Source organism: Notolepis coatsorum, assembly GCF_963971535.1.
Source record: "Notolepis coatsorum genome assembly, chromosome: 8".
NCBI lineage: Eukaryota > Metazoa > Chordata > Actinopteri > Aulopiformes > Paralepididae > Notolepis > Notolepis coatsorum.
The window spans coordinates 132,730,348-132,744,831 of NC_140172.1; the positions used below are offsets into that span (position 1 = coordinate 132,730,348).

The 14,484-nt window shown below is 47.3% G+C and overlaps 1 protein-coding gene and 1 pseudogene across 5 annotated transcripts in view; both read right to left on the reverse strand.

The window, feature by feature from the left end:
- The window catches only part of LOC311233335 (sodium/calcium exchanger 1-like), a 194,989-nt pseudogene that overhangs the window by 157,983 nt on the left and 22,522 nt on the right, over positions 1-14,484 (reverse strand). The gene's annotated exons all lie outside the window — the stretch shown is intronic.
- The window catches only part of vps51 (VPS51 subunit of GARP complex), a 31,757-nt gene that overhangs the window by 8,774 nt on the left and 8,499 nt on the right, over positions 1-14,484 (reverse strand). For all 4 annotated transcript variants that reach the window (XR_014620010.1, XM_084320143.1, XM_084320145.1 and 1 more), the window contains exons 5-7: positions 7,878-8,593; positions 7,596-7,750; positions 750-965 (exon numbers count right to left, since the gene is read on the reverse strand). Coding sequence is in view for 3 of the 4 variants with exons in the window: in XM_084320143.1 (XP_084176269.1) it covers positions 750-965; positions 7,596-7,750; positions 7,878-8,593 (1,087 nt within the window). In the remaining variant the exon portion in view is untranslated. The remainder of the gene's footprint in view (positions 1-749; positions 966-7,595; positions 7,751-7,877; positions 8,594-14,484) is intronic.

Here is a 14,484-nt window from a genome sequence, read left to right on the forward strand (position 1 = left end):
TGTCTAAAAGAGCTACGAAGATGTAGGAACATGTCTACTGCAAGCTAGGAAGATGTAGGAACATGTCTACTGCAAGCTAGGAAGATGTAGGAACATGTCTACTGCAAGCTAGGAAGATGTAGGAACATGTCTACTGCAAGCTAGGAAGATGTAGGAACATGTCTACTGCAAGCTAGGAAGATGTAGGAACATGTCTACTGCAAGCTAGGAAGATGAAGGAACATATCTACTGCAAGCTAGGAAGATGTAGGAACATGTCTACTGCAAGCTAGGAAGATGTAGGAACATGTCTACTGCAAGCTAGGAAGATGTAGGAACATGTCTACTGCAAGCTAGGAAGATGTAGGAACATGTCTACTGCAAGCTAGGAAGATGAGGGAACATGTCTACTGCAAGCTAGGAAGATGAGGGAACATGTCTACTGCAAGCTAGGAAGATGAGGGAACATGTCTACTGCAAGCTAGGAAGATGTAGGAACATGTCTACTGCAAGCTAGGAAGATGTAGGAACATGTCTACTGCAAGCTAGGAAGATGTAGGAACATGTCTACTGCAAGCTAGGAAGATGAGGGAACATGTCTACTGCAAGCTAGGAAGATGAGGGAACATGTCTACTGCAAGCTAGGAAGATGTAGGCCACAAGAGCTCATAACAGAATGTTAAAATGTTAGTCTCCAAATGATGTTTTTTAACTTCACTTTCACTGCACATCAAAGTTTGTAGGATTGCGCTTGCAACTCGGTACTGTACCTGCACGAGGAACTGTTCGTCCGTGAGCGTGAGGATGTAGGAGATGGTGGAGGTGTCGTAGTCCAAGCAGAGGCGAGACAGCAGCAGCAGGAGGGCCGGCGGCGTCGACCCGCCCTTGTCACCGGCACTCTCGCAGAACTGCCGAGAGGACTGGCACACGAACTGGATGAAGCTCACCACCAGACTCTCGCGGACACCTCGGCTGCAGAACTCTCCCTGAAGAGGTAGGAACGGAACTTTAGAGACACCAGATACCGAGGAGCGGTGCTGGGCCCGGCCCTCGCCTGTGATGCTGTCCCCCATGACCCATGTATCATCACCAGTTGCCCTGTCAGTCACCAGTTACCCTGCTCAGCACAAGGGGTGGACGTGAGTAATCGATCATTCAAGTAGTCGCTGTTTCAACTGAACTCAAGCTGTTTTTTTAAGGCCGATAGAGAGGCCGAAACATGTTGGCGTTTTTTAATTGTTCTAATAATTATGAACTAAGCGACTAATTAAAGCTTTTTTATACATTAACACTTAGATTGCCTAAGGCTAAATTCATGATATACCATAGGTTGCCAGCTCTATTTGTCTATGTAGAAGTTCCCCTTCTTTGCAGGGCTATAACTTTTTTAATTCTATTGCTAAATTGCCATTATTAGGGCCCATTCAATGTCCTATATGTATTGTTCAGGGTGTATGAACGTTAAACTTTTTCATTCACATATTCATAGTAAAATATGATCTAAAGTATAAGTATGTTTTCATCTCTTTCTGCAGCTTTCTCCAGAACGTGATTTATAGCCCCAAATGCATTATATTGATGATCAAATACAGTTTGATAGCAATCGGCGCGATATAAAAGAATCCAACTGGACGGACTTCTGGAAGTTACTACACGTAATCTGATGTTGACCGGATGGCCGAGGGGGCGTTTATAATTCCGTGGGCAGCGTTATACCATTCATCTAATGTGGGTCAAATGTTCATCATAGCAGTTAGTATCGTACACATTGAAAAATAACGCTGAATCTTACCGTATCTTCCTCGCGCCGTTGGGCGATGAGCGTGGAACAGACATTTTCCTATTATGGGATATAGAAATATCCGGTCCATTTCCAGGTTGTATAATAATATATACGTCCAAATCATGTTGTTTTTTTCGAGTTATTTGCAGCGATCGATGTTCACTGTGTGAAGACTGAGTCTCTCTAACACTAGCGAGTGCCCGGACCCCATATGGAGTGAGTCCTACCGGGTTAAAGGTAACATCCGTTTTTTCGATCTGCCGATCGGCCACCAGATGGCGGTCTTGAACCGCTAGAGGATTGAGAGGAGATCACACTTGTGTCTCAGGGCCCCGGAAAGGAAATATGATTCCGATCACAGATTTTTGAAATATTGATATCAAAGACGAGTTACGGCGTCTTCGGCAACTTGAGCATGGCGGGGAAGGACGCCTAAAAGCGTCTTCCGGCAGTTAAAGTGTTAAGAATGCCTGGAACTTCTTTGTTTCTTCGTTTTTGAGGGTGCTTGATTTTTACCCGTCCACCAAAAGTGCTCGTTGTGCCAATGAAACAGAAATCTTGCTCTGAAACCCTGCGAGGCGTGAGTTGTTGCAAGAAGCTGGAAGCTGTCGAGCATGGATAGTACACTTAACGCTACAGCAGAATGTTTGTTAGCTTATAGCGGTATCAAAAAATATAAAGACGGCGGTTCGTGTTTGTGCATTTCCAAACATCATGTTGCCCACTTTGCGCAGCGCTCATGGACTATTGATACAGAGATGCTGTTCCATGAGCAGAGAGAGCTGCTGCACACAGAGTGGAGGTAAAGTAATTATTACAAATGCTAACTGACTGTTTTGACTGACGATCAGCATTAACACTTTCAGCGCCGGACCAGAGTATAGTCGGGTTAACTTGCCGAACTTTCGGCGCCAGACCCGAGTATAGTCGGGTTTTGGTCGTTATTTCTTTTATTCGCTATTTCCATTCATAATCCATCGAGGGAGCCTGATGATATCATTGGGAATGGGTCTGAGATCGCAAACGTCCAATACCGCCGCCTGCCACCGGTATTGCACATCCTTGGAAACTCTCTGGCTTGGGCTGTGCGTCGATCTAAAACGTCCGGTCCGGGTTTTCCTTGTCGGGCAGGACAAGCGTTTATAATGCATGGATTGAGGAGAATCAAGCACTCCCGGTTCATGTTCTTTGGTGGATTATGTTGGCAACACGATCAACATCAATACTTGGAATGGCGATCAGATAATTGGAATATTTTTTGGGAGTACATCCTAGTCAAGGTAAGGGCTATATGGTATCAATCTTGCATTGATCCAAGAATCCATTCACAGCGATCCGACCGCATGTGTGTAATGTGTGTAACGTATTCCGTTGGTGGCGATCAAAGCATGGAAAAACGACCCCCCCCCCCCCCACCACCCTTTCCTGCATTCATGATGAAACATAATACAGATAATACAGCGTTGATTTCAGATTGATTGTTGATACAGGCGAGAAACGGCACGGTTTTGAGTGAAATGCACTAAACGCTGCATAGCGGCGTTTCCTGGGATAAGACAGAATTACTCTAAAACTATACTCATATGCACCACGGTATAAAACAGGAATGTATGGATGGAAGAAAGAAAATCACAAATTTAATGATATATACTCGATGTCAAATGGGCAATAGTATTATATCCATAGCTATGATATTTAATATAGTTTGAGCCATGCAAACACTGCCATGTATCCGTATACTTTAAAGCGGTGGCCTTCTTACCACACGGTACACAGCGCCCTCTGGCGCTGAAAGTGTTAAGCATAGGGCTGTCGCAGTAACCGCATCCCCGCGGTGTGTCAAGGCACCCGCGGATGGAGAACAGACAACCGCAACATCCACGCTAAAATAAAAGGGGCGTCATCATTTTTAACTCAGTTAATTTAATGACGAGGCGTCTGTTTTCCAGTAGCATGAGCTAACTTCACGTTTCCATACAGTTTACAACTCACAGATGAAATCGGGATTTATTTTCATATCCCGGACTCGAGCCCCCAATGTATACCTTTTCCTGTATTAACCCATTCTCTGCCACCACTTTGATCATCCTAAACCATCCTCGGCCAGCGCTATTTGTCTATGGAGATGTTCACCTTCTTTGCAGGGCTATAACTTTTTAAATTGTATTGCTAAATTGACATTACTATGGCCCATTCAACATCAATTATCTATCGTTCAGGATGTAGGAACGTTTTACTTTTTCATTCACACATTCATACTAAAATACCGTCCAGAGTATAAATATGTTTTTATCGTTTTCTGCAGTATTTCATAGAACGTGAGATATAGGCATAAATGCATATATTAGATTATCAAATGCAGTTTGATACCGATCCATGCTATATAAAAAATTTCAACTGTACATGGTCCTAAACGTCATGACTGATCATCTGCGGGTGAACGGGGGGGGGGGGGGGGGGGGCGTTTATAATTCAATGACCGACGTTAAATGATTTATGTAGTATGGGCAACTCGCCGATCGGCCACCAGGTGGCAGTATTGAAGCGTTGCAGAGTTGTGCTGGCTCAGACAGCATCAGCCAAGACTCCGTGGATGAAATATGAATACCATGACGAAAATATGAAATATTGATCTCAAACACGCCTTACGGCGTGATTGGCAGACAACGCATGGCGGAGAAACCCGCCTTAACACGTGATTGGCGGAGAATGGGTTAATCTGAACGTAGTAGAGTACAGGGGAGCGTTCTCCTAACTCCCGGGCCGAAGTGCCGGTTATGTAACTTGCTCAATGTTATTTGGCTAACGTTACGCGAAAATCAAGTCTACCGTCCCTGCTACACTCTGACTACATCAACGTTTCCCTAACCCCTACGCTCACTTCGTTAACGTTAGGCGTGTTCGAGATTGGCGAGGCGGACGCAGATCTGCGCAGGTTTTACTACGGCCTTGCCAAGCGCGTTGCATGACTGTTATAATGTTGTCCCGACTTGCTATGGAAATCTGACGAGGCGAGCCGCGGAAATCTCACGGGAGCGAGCCACGCACAGCCTTCAGAGCCAGGCGCCACAGTACCTCTCACCCGACTGCTCCACGCAAATCCATGATGGGAAACGACTTGCTATCGTTGCGCAAAGCGCCCATTGGCTCAGAAAAGTTGTCACCACCAGCCACGCCCACAAGAGGAAGTTATGAGATTGATTGAAAACTTTATTAACCGATTGCAGAATGGGTACAATACAGTACGGGTCCCGTCTACCCGTCTATCAGATATATTTGTTATTATTATTATTGGATACAGGAGTTTTGGGTACCAAGAGCTTCCTCAAATAACGTTACCATATCATCATGATAAACTTCAAGCTGTCGGTCACCAAATTATTTTTATCAGAGTAATGAATGCTGTCTTAATAACCATCTCTGCAATGGAGTTTATATCAAAATAACAATATATCAACCCCCCTGAACAAATGGTGATTGCTTCTTCAAGTCGATTCTACAGACGGACTGTTTCTATCATCTGAATTAAATAATTATAATGATAATAAATACGACAATTACGTTTTGCATTTATAGTCATGACTCAATGAGCAATCTGAGCATTACCGCTCTATGTACAGTACAGTACTCCTCTAAGCAATCTGGCTCTCAGTTAACCCAATCGCTAGATAGATTAACGAATTCCATATAAATCTGTATGTATATTCCTCTCCCACCCACCCACCCCCTCCTAATGTACAGTCTCCTCCCCATCATACGTATATACTCGCATAATCTTATGTTTTAAATTATGTGTCTAATCTGCCCGTGGCTCATCAATGACTTGTTTGCAGTCAACATTGTCGAAACAGATATATATTTTTTTTTTTTTTTTTTTTAAATCTGTTCATATCCTTTTTATAGCATTTCGAAAAGCTATCGTTCTCTCAAAAAATTTCGGAAAATCGAAAGATTCCCTCATAAACGTCATTTATTGGAATATTCTCAAATACACTAGAATCCTCTACTGCAATTAGGAAAAAATAATAATAATTTTTTTTAATGACTAATCGACGCAACAATTCCTCGTCGACGATTTTTTTGACGTCGATTATGTCGACTAATCGTTGCAGCCCTAATCAATAGTATATGTGCTTATGCACGCTATAGAAGCGAGCTGAGAAATCGATTCTCTCATTTCCTCAACATCACACACACACATACACATACGGGACACGCTGTTATCTCAGTGAATACAGCTCTGATTATCCTAAAACTGGTAACATACTCTTTACCTTAGATCAGATGTTCTCCAAAAAGATTATTCCAATTACTGATCGCCATTCCAAATATCGATCGCGTTTATTGATTGATTATTGGCTGCTGTAAATATATATTCCATGCTGCTTTCCAACTCGCGATCACTTCCCTCATCATCAGATCCCTCGCCAGCATAATGGAGCCAGTTGGCTCCCCCCACACAGATCCACCAGTCTAATCGAATGGCCTGCAGTTACACAGGGATAGACGATAGGGGGCGGTATTTTCCCATCTGAGCTCCTAGAGGGGCTGTACCAACGGGAGACTCGGTTGATGAAATATGAATTCAGATTGCGAATAAATAAAATAAAAACGACAATTTGCGTCGTCGGCACTCAACGGGGGGCATGATAAGACGGCATAACACGTCGCTGGCAATCAAAGTGTTAATAATAATAAAAAAATATATACAGGTATATTAAAAAAAATTAAAGACGTTTTTTTTTTAAGTGCGGTACCACCGCATCCGGCTGTGATTAGCCACACACACAACAACGGTGGGAAAATGTCATACCGCGACAGCCCTAGTTAAGCATCAGGTATATTGCTGTGCATCGTTATGTCCATGGAGCAAGACTTTATGTCAGGAATTGACATAATTAAATGTCATTAAATGTCATTAATATATTCCAAATAAAATAAGTCCCTCGAGACTTCGTGCTGCTGCCGACTTGAGGTGTCGGTGGGCAGTCTGCCCGACCTTAATAAACAGCAGTCTGTTATAATCACATTTTTATGAACGAATTCCGTTATATTGGACATTTGTATTAATTATATCAAGCGAAGAACTGAGAAATTTGGCAGAGAGAGACGGCAACATTATCGTGGGTTTGCGTGATGTATATCTCCACCTCCCAACGACTTGGTGCTGGTCATAATGTCCTGTGAAAATAATTCCCTCTAAACACAATTAGATTATTTGAATTGTATTAAAATAGGCTAAAATTAAATAGCCTATGCGATGAACGAAACAATCATTTGTTTCATCGTTGCTTCACCAAGCAGCCGGTCTAATAATGACATCCTGTTGTCAGCGCGAGCTGGCTGCTGATATATTTACGTGAAGCATGGAGCAGCAGTGTTTTTAGGTCCGGTCTGGAAACCGCTCAGCAGCGCCCCCACCCAACAGCTGAATTGCCAATGGCTGAATTGGAGTACTGCACCCTGCCGGCCGGCAGATGGATGCTTCTCGCAAATATATCAGCAGCCAGCTCGCGCTGACAACAGGATGTCATTATTAGACCGGCTGTTTGGTGAAGCAACGATGAAACAAATGTAATGATTGTTTGTTTCGTTCATCACATAGGCTATTTAATTTTAGCCTATTTTAATACAATTCAAATAATCTAATTGTGTTTAGAGGGAATTATTTTCACCGGACATTATGACCGGAGAGATTAAATATGTCGGACTTCAACAGATTTTGCCGGTCAAATACCGGTAATTACCGGCTAACGGAAACGCTGGTGTGGATATCATGGACGATGAGAGCTAGCATGGCTGGTTCTGGCCCCTAATCTTTATCACTGCTCACCTTGAAGTAAGGCTTGTTGGAGAAGGTGATGTCCTTGGCTGTGAAGAGATGTACTGATGCCAGTACCGACTTGATCTGGTTGAGGATGGAGGCGGACAGGGAGGAGAGGAGGTCAGGAAGGCTTGTAGGAGAGTCTCTGACCGAGGCTGGACCGCCTATGACACACAGGGTTGTCAATGAATCAGAATATACGAGTAAACAACACGTTTCTGACGGCAAAAACAAAAGACATTTGAATGTTGTTTTCATAATATAAAATATCAGGGTAGTCAGGGTACAGACCGGCCGAGGCTCCTGCCAGCCGGGGAGCAGCCAGCGCCTGCCTCACGTCCGTCAGACTGTCCAGGTAGAAGCTCTGCAGCGCGGCCAGGTACTGCCTCAGGCGCTCGCGGGCGGCGCGCGTCACAATCTCCGTGCCCTGGTGCAGCACAGTGGAGCCCGGTAGCAGCTTGGCCACGGCCTGCAGTCTGCGGTGGAAGCGGTCCAGCGCGCGCACCAGCAGGGAGTTGTCCGCCACGCCCCGCTCCTCCTGTATCCGCCGCTCCACCAGGGAGAAGTAGCGGACGGTCAGCTCGTCCACGAACACGTGTAGCTTGCCGCTGGCCATCTGAGGGATGTTCTTGGACGCCAGCTCCTCCGGCTGAGCGTGGTTGACGAACAGCTCCTGGTAGGAGGTGATGACCAAGCACAAGTTGCTGACGAACTCGTTGCAGCCCCGGTCGATGAACTCCAGGATGTCGGTCTTGGAGCTGGGCGACGCGCCGGCCTGAGGGGAGGAGCGGAGGGGAGATCCGGTGGCCGGGGGGGCGGGAGACGGAGCGCTCGGCGCGGAGGCCGGCGGACAGGGTCTGATCTCCGCCTCCAGGCCCAGCAGGTGCGCCTCGAGGCGGGAGTGCGCATGGAGGAGGAACTTGTCACACAGCTCCTCCGCCGGCTCCTCCAGCTGCAGCAGCAGCTCTACGCACTCAGACAGGTCCTTGGCACTGGATCCTCCGTCCCTGTGGAAGAGACCTGTCAATCACACGGTGACCTCATGGGACCTCGTGTAGCTTTCAATCACACAGTGACCTCATGGTGACCTCGTGTAGCTTTCAATCACACAGTGACCTCATGGTGACCTTGTGTAGCTTTCAATCACACGTGACCTCATGGTGACCTCGTGTAGCTTTCAATCACATGGTGACCTCGTGGTGTGTCCTCCTCTACTGCAATTTAACCCTTTCACTACCACACTAAGAAGGTTAACCCTTTCACTACCACACTACAGAGGGTTAACCTTTCACTACCACACTACAGACGGTTAACCTTTCACTACCACACTACAGACGGTTAACCCTTTCACTACCACACTACAGAAGGTTAACCTTTCACTACCACACTAAAGACGGTTAACCTTTAACTACCACACTAGACTGTTAACCCTTTCACTACCACACTACAGAAGGTTAACACTTTCACTACCACATTACAGAAGGTTAACCTTTCACTACCACATTACAGAAGGTTAACCTTTCACTACCACACTACAGAGGGTTAACCTTTCACTACCACACTACAGAAGGTTAACCTTTCACTACCACACTACAGAGGGTTAACCTTTCACTACCACACTACAGAGGGTTAACCTTTCACTACCACACTACAGACGGTTAACCTTTCACTACCACACTACAGACGGTTAACCCTTTCACTACCACACTACAGACGGTTAACCATTTCACTACCACACTACAGACAGTTAACCCTTTCACTACCACACTACAGAAGGTTAACCCGTTCACTACCACACTACAAAAGGTTAACCTTTCACTACCACACTACATAGGGTTAAGCTTTCACTTCCACTACAAAAGGTTAACCTTTCACTACCACATTACAGAAGGTTAACCTTTCACTACCACACTACAGAAGGTTAACCTTTCACTACCACACTACAGAAGGTTAACTCTTTCACTACCACACTACAGAAGGTTAACCTTTCACTACCACACTACAAAAGGTTAACCTTTCACTACCACACTACAGAGGGTTAAAGGGGAACTCCAACATTTTGGGAAATTAGCTTATTTAACATCTTCCCTGGAGTTAGACAAGAAGATACATACCTTTTTTGTCTCTGTGCGTGCATTTTAGCTTTGGGAATAGACACTCCGTTAGCATAGCTTAGCTTCATCACTGGAAGTGAGGCAGGACACTAGCCTTACAGTGCCTTACAGTGTATTGCAAGGTCTGACATTGACCAAACTTGATATGCATGACCTTGGTGGGCTCTAGGTCAACTCCTGAAAAGGGGGTCAATGTCAGACTTTGCAATCAAAAGTTAGGGGGCTAATAACCCTTGCCATAATTTCAGTGCGCCCCCTAACTTTTGATTGCAAGGTCTGACATTGACCCCCTTTTCAGGAGTTGACCTAGAGCCCACCAAGGTCATGCATATCAAATTTGGTCAATGTCAGACCTTGCAATACACTGTAAGGCACTGTAAGGCTACTGTCCTGCCTCACTTCCAGTGATGAAGCTAAGCTATGCTAACGGAGCGTCTATTCCCAAAGCTAAAATGCACGCACAGAGACAAAAAAGGTATGTATCTTCTTGTCTAACTCCAGGGAAGATGTTAAATAAGCTAATTTCCCAAAATGTTGGAGTTCCCCTTTAACCTTTCACTACCACACTACAGACGGTTAACCTTTCACTACCACACTACAGACGGTTAACCCTTTCACTACCACACTACAGACGGTTAACCCTTTCACTACCACACTACAGACAGTTAACCCTTTCACTACCACACTACAGAAGGTTAACCCGTTCACTACCACACTACAAAAGGTTAACCTTTCACTACCACACTACATAGGGTTAAGCTTTCACTTCCACTACAAAAGGTTAACCTTTCACTACCACACTAGAGGGTTAACCTTTCACTACCACACTACAGAAGGTTAACATTTCACTACCACATTACAGAAGGTTAACCTTTCACTACCACACTACAGAAGGTTAACCTTTCACTACCACACTACAGAAGGTTAACTCTTTCACTACCACACTACAGAAGGTTAACTCTTTCACTACCACACTACAGAAGGTTAACCTTTCACTACCACACTACAGAAGGTTAACCTTTCACTACCACACTACAGGTTAACCCTTTCACTACCACACTACAGAAGGTTAACCTTTCACTACCACACTACAGAAGGTTAACCTTTCACTGCCAAACTACAGAAGGTTAACCTTTCACTACCACATTACAGAAGGTTAACCCTTTCACTACCACACTACAGAAGGTTAACCTTTCACTACCACACTACAGAAGGTTAACCCTTTCACTACCACACTACAGAAGGTTAACCTTTCACTACCACACTACAGAAGGTTAACCTTTCACTGCCAAACTACAGAAGGTTAACCTTTCACTACCACATTACAGAAGGTTAACCCTTTCACTACCACTACAAGCAGTTAACCTTTCACTACCACACTACAGAAGGTTATATTTCGTATTGGCATCGCGTCCCGCTCTTAAGCCATACCGAGATATACCTCATCTCATGTACCTAGTGTACTCCATCAACGAATAAACCAAAAATACACCCCGCACCTGCCAGGCCCCGCCCCTACTGCCGTACTATAATAGTACTGGGCATGGCCACCACTCACCCTTCCTCTATTTTCGTTTCCATCATAGCGGATGCAAGACGCCCTATGCAACTAGTGATATGAAAAGTTTAGATAATATTGAGTGCTCACGGAGATTTGCTTACCCCTGGAATCTTCGAGGTATGTTCCAACGACACGTCGGGTCTATTCTGATGTTCCCTCGTCTTGTGGCAGCAGATCGAGGAACAGCGTGCGAGGGTTGGCTATCGAGCCGGCTCGCACACAGGTAGGCCCGGTGTCATCAGGCATTGATGCTAGTGTTAGTAATGCTGGTTTGTTTCGTTACACAACCGAGTTGTGTGTCGGCGCCAGGGGCGGGATGGTTTGGTGAACGTTCCACTGAAGTGGACGGGTTCCAGGCGATCCTGGAGCGTGCTGCTAAACACTAATGCTAACGCTAAATGCTAATGCTGAAATGCTGGGCACTGTTCTAATGTTCCCCGCCGTGGGATGTTGCCGCTTTTCCCTCCTCTTAACCGGTTCATTGATGAAGGTCAGTCGGTAGCTAATGTGGGGGGTTTTGCTGAGTCCTATTTTACCCTTTTACGGGTAAATGGGTTGACAACAGGGTGCAGGGCGGGTGTGCCGTGGCTAGGTAGCCTAGCCAGGTAGCATCGATCCTGTGCCTCGGCGGGGTTGGACGGTGTCCCACCCGGAAGCCGATGCTTGAGAGCGAGTCGGCCCGGCGGGTGGCAGTAGAGCTATACTGCTGCAGGATGGAATTTAGCGGCGGCCAGTGTTGTGGTTCAGCTGACTGTTTTCTGTCCACATTAGCGTCGAACGCTATGCTATAGTGGGGCTACCGTTTTTGTTCCGTCTCTCTGCTACGGGAATGTCTGTCTATGCTACAGTCTTCCCTCCTCTCAACCATTCATGCTGACGGTCAATCGGTGTCTACTGGGGGAGTAGTGCGGGGGGGGCTTTGTTTACCTTCATGGGTAAATGGGCTGAGGTCTAGGGCTGGTGTGCTGTTGTGAATATTATGAATGAATGCAGGACTGGTTCTCTCTGGTCCGCCTCCCCTTAACGTTGTGTGCATGGGCTTGCCCATTCTACAGTATGTTCGTGGTGTTAGTTCATTTATTCATTAACCCCTTCATGGTGCACACCAAAGTGGAGGTTGCTGTTTACAACCACCACTGGTGCTCCGTGTTAGCATCAGTCCTTTGCTTTTGACATGTTGAAACAGTGCCCCGCCCGGCCGACGCCATGAGGTGGGTCGGCCCGGCGAGTGGCTGGTGGGCTGCTAAAGCCTGTACCGCCACGGTATGGAATTGGCAGCGATTAGAACCGTGTTCGAATTGCTGTTTTTCTTCTATAAAAAAATTGTGTCTGGTGGCGGGGCCTTGAGGGCCAGCCGACGTCAACACATCGCGCGAGGTTGTTGACGTTATTAGCTTTGACCCAGCCTCAAGCTATAACCGCTCAGGGCTCCCCTCTCCGCAGAGGATTTTGGTCTTCCGCTAGAGCGCGGGCGGCATTTGTCCTAGGCCCCAGCCAGCCAGAAGAAGAGAGAGCACGGCCTCGTCAGCGGCGATGACGAGGCCCTCGACAGGCGGCCATGTTTTCCTCCGCCAGAGGTATCCTGGGCGTTGAATCGACAGGTGTCCACAAGGCCGACAGCCTTGGCGGCCGAGGGATCGGCCATGTTGGATAGGCTCGGCTTGGAATATACAAGCCATCGCCGTCCTGCCGCGAGCAGCCCGCTCTCCGATCACTCCCTCCCCCAACACCAGCGGAAAAAGGGGGCTCTGATTGTTTCCTTTGGCTGCGGGCCGCGTGCCTTCGTTGAAGCGCGGGCGGCCCCATTTTTCGCTTCTCATGGGGACAGGGGCTGACACCCAGTTTTTTTGTATCCACTTTTTCTCCTATTTTCTATATTTTCTCCCATCCCAATTTCGTATCATCCAATTCAACCCTCCCCTGTCACGAACTCTGTTTCTTGCCTCCCACAAGCCGGCTGCAATGTGGACTAAGTCATACATAGCACAAGTCCCCTCCGGTACTTGAGGTAACAGCAGTCGCATCTTTTCACCTGCGCAGCTCGATCTCTCAGTGGCGAGGAGTAACGCGTGGGAGGCTCACGCTGCCCCCGACACTTCCTGATTCTACTGCGCAGGCGCACCAACCGACCTGTAGGAGTCGCTGTCCACAACGCCTGATCCCCACCCATCAGTTTCCCACCCCCTAATACGGCCAATGTGTATTAGTATGAACGACCAGCTAAACTGAAAGCAATGTGGAGCGCTGGGCTCGAACAGGCAAGCCCAGCGTCTCCGTCATTCGTGGCGAGCGCCTTGCCCACTACGCCACGTAGCCGCCCTGGGCTGACACCCAGTTGATGGCTGAGCCTGGGTCTGTCCATGAGAATGTTGTGCTGTCAAGCGGCTCCCACACCATAAGCTGTGTTGGTTGAGCCTGGTGTTACGTCTGTCAACTATAAGTGTTGTCAGCAGGGGGGCTCGAAACCTTTTGAGGCACACAGTGCGGGCTTCCCCGGCCTCGCCTTCGCCAGGCCAGGTATCATGTCGGTGCCTCCCACTCCTGAAAGATTGGCAGTGGTCTCGCAGGCGCGCGTGATTTGGGTGGTAGTAATATCACTGCAGGGCTACGGTGTGTAGGAACCCATGGGGGCCTCACACCTTGCATGTCCGGCTGCAGAACAACTCCTCAGCATGTTCTGGAGGGGTGTTCAGTGGGGGAGCTTTTGTCACCTAGAACTGATGTCAGCTTCCCCCATATCAAACCGGCCCTTTCTGTCGGGGTCCCCCCCTTGGATGCGATTGCCTCGTGGGTAGTGTCGGGGTCAGATGTCCTGACACGGAACGCTCTGCTCGCACGGGTCCAGGGTTGGCTACGCACAGCGGGTGGGACCGGGCCGCCTATCTACAGTTCCTTGCGGACCTGCGCCACATGGCGGCGGGTGCGTTGGGAGTGTCATCACATATGGCTACGGCAGTACCATATGTCGAGGTGGATGGAGAGAACGCTGAGGCGGGGGACTTGTATTTACACAACCCCACCCGTTTTCGGGTTTGGTACAGACCCTATTGTCAGGGTCACCAGCAGTGACAGCTCTGGTCGACGAGATCTGATCTCTGTGGACGAAGCAAGCCATCGTCGTGGCGTTTTCCTCCCGGTGTTCTCTGGTGCCTGAGAAATCGGGAGGGGGGGGGGGTGTCAGACCCATGTTGGACCATGGGAAGGTTCAGTATTTTTTGGATCG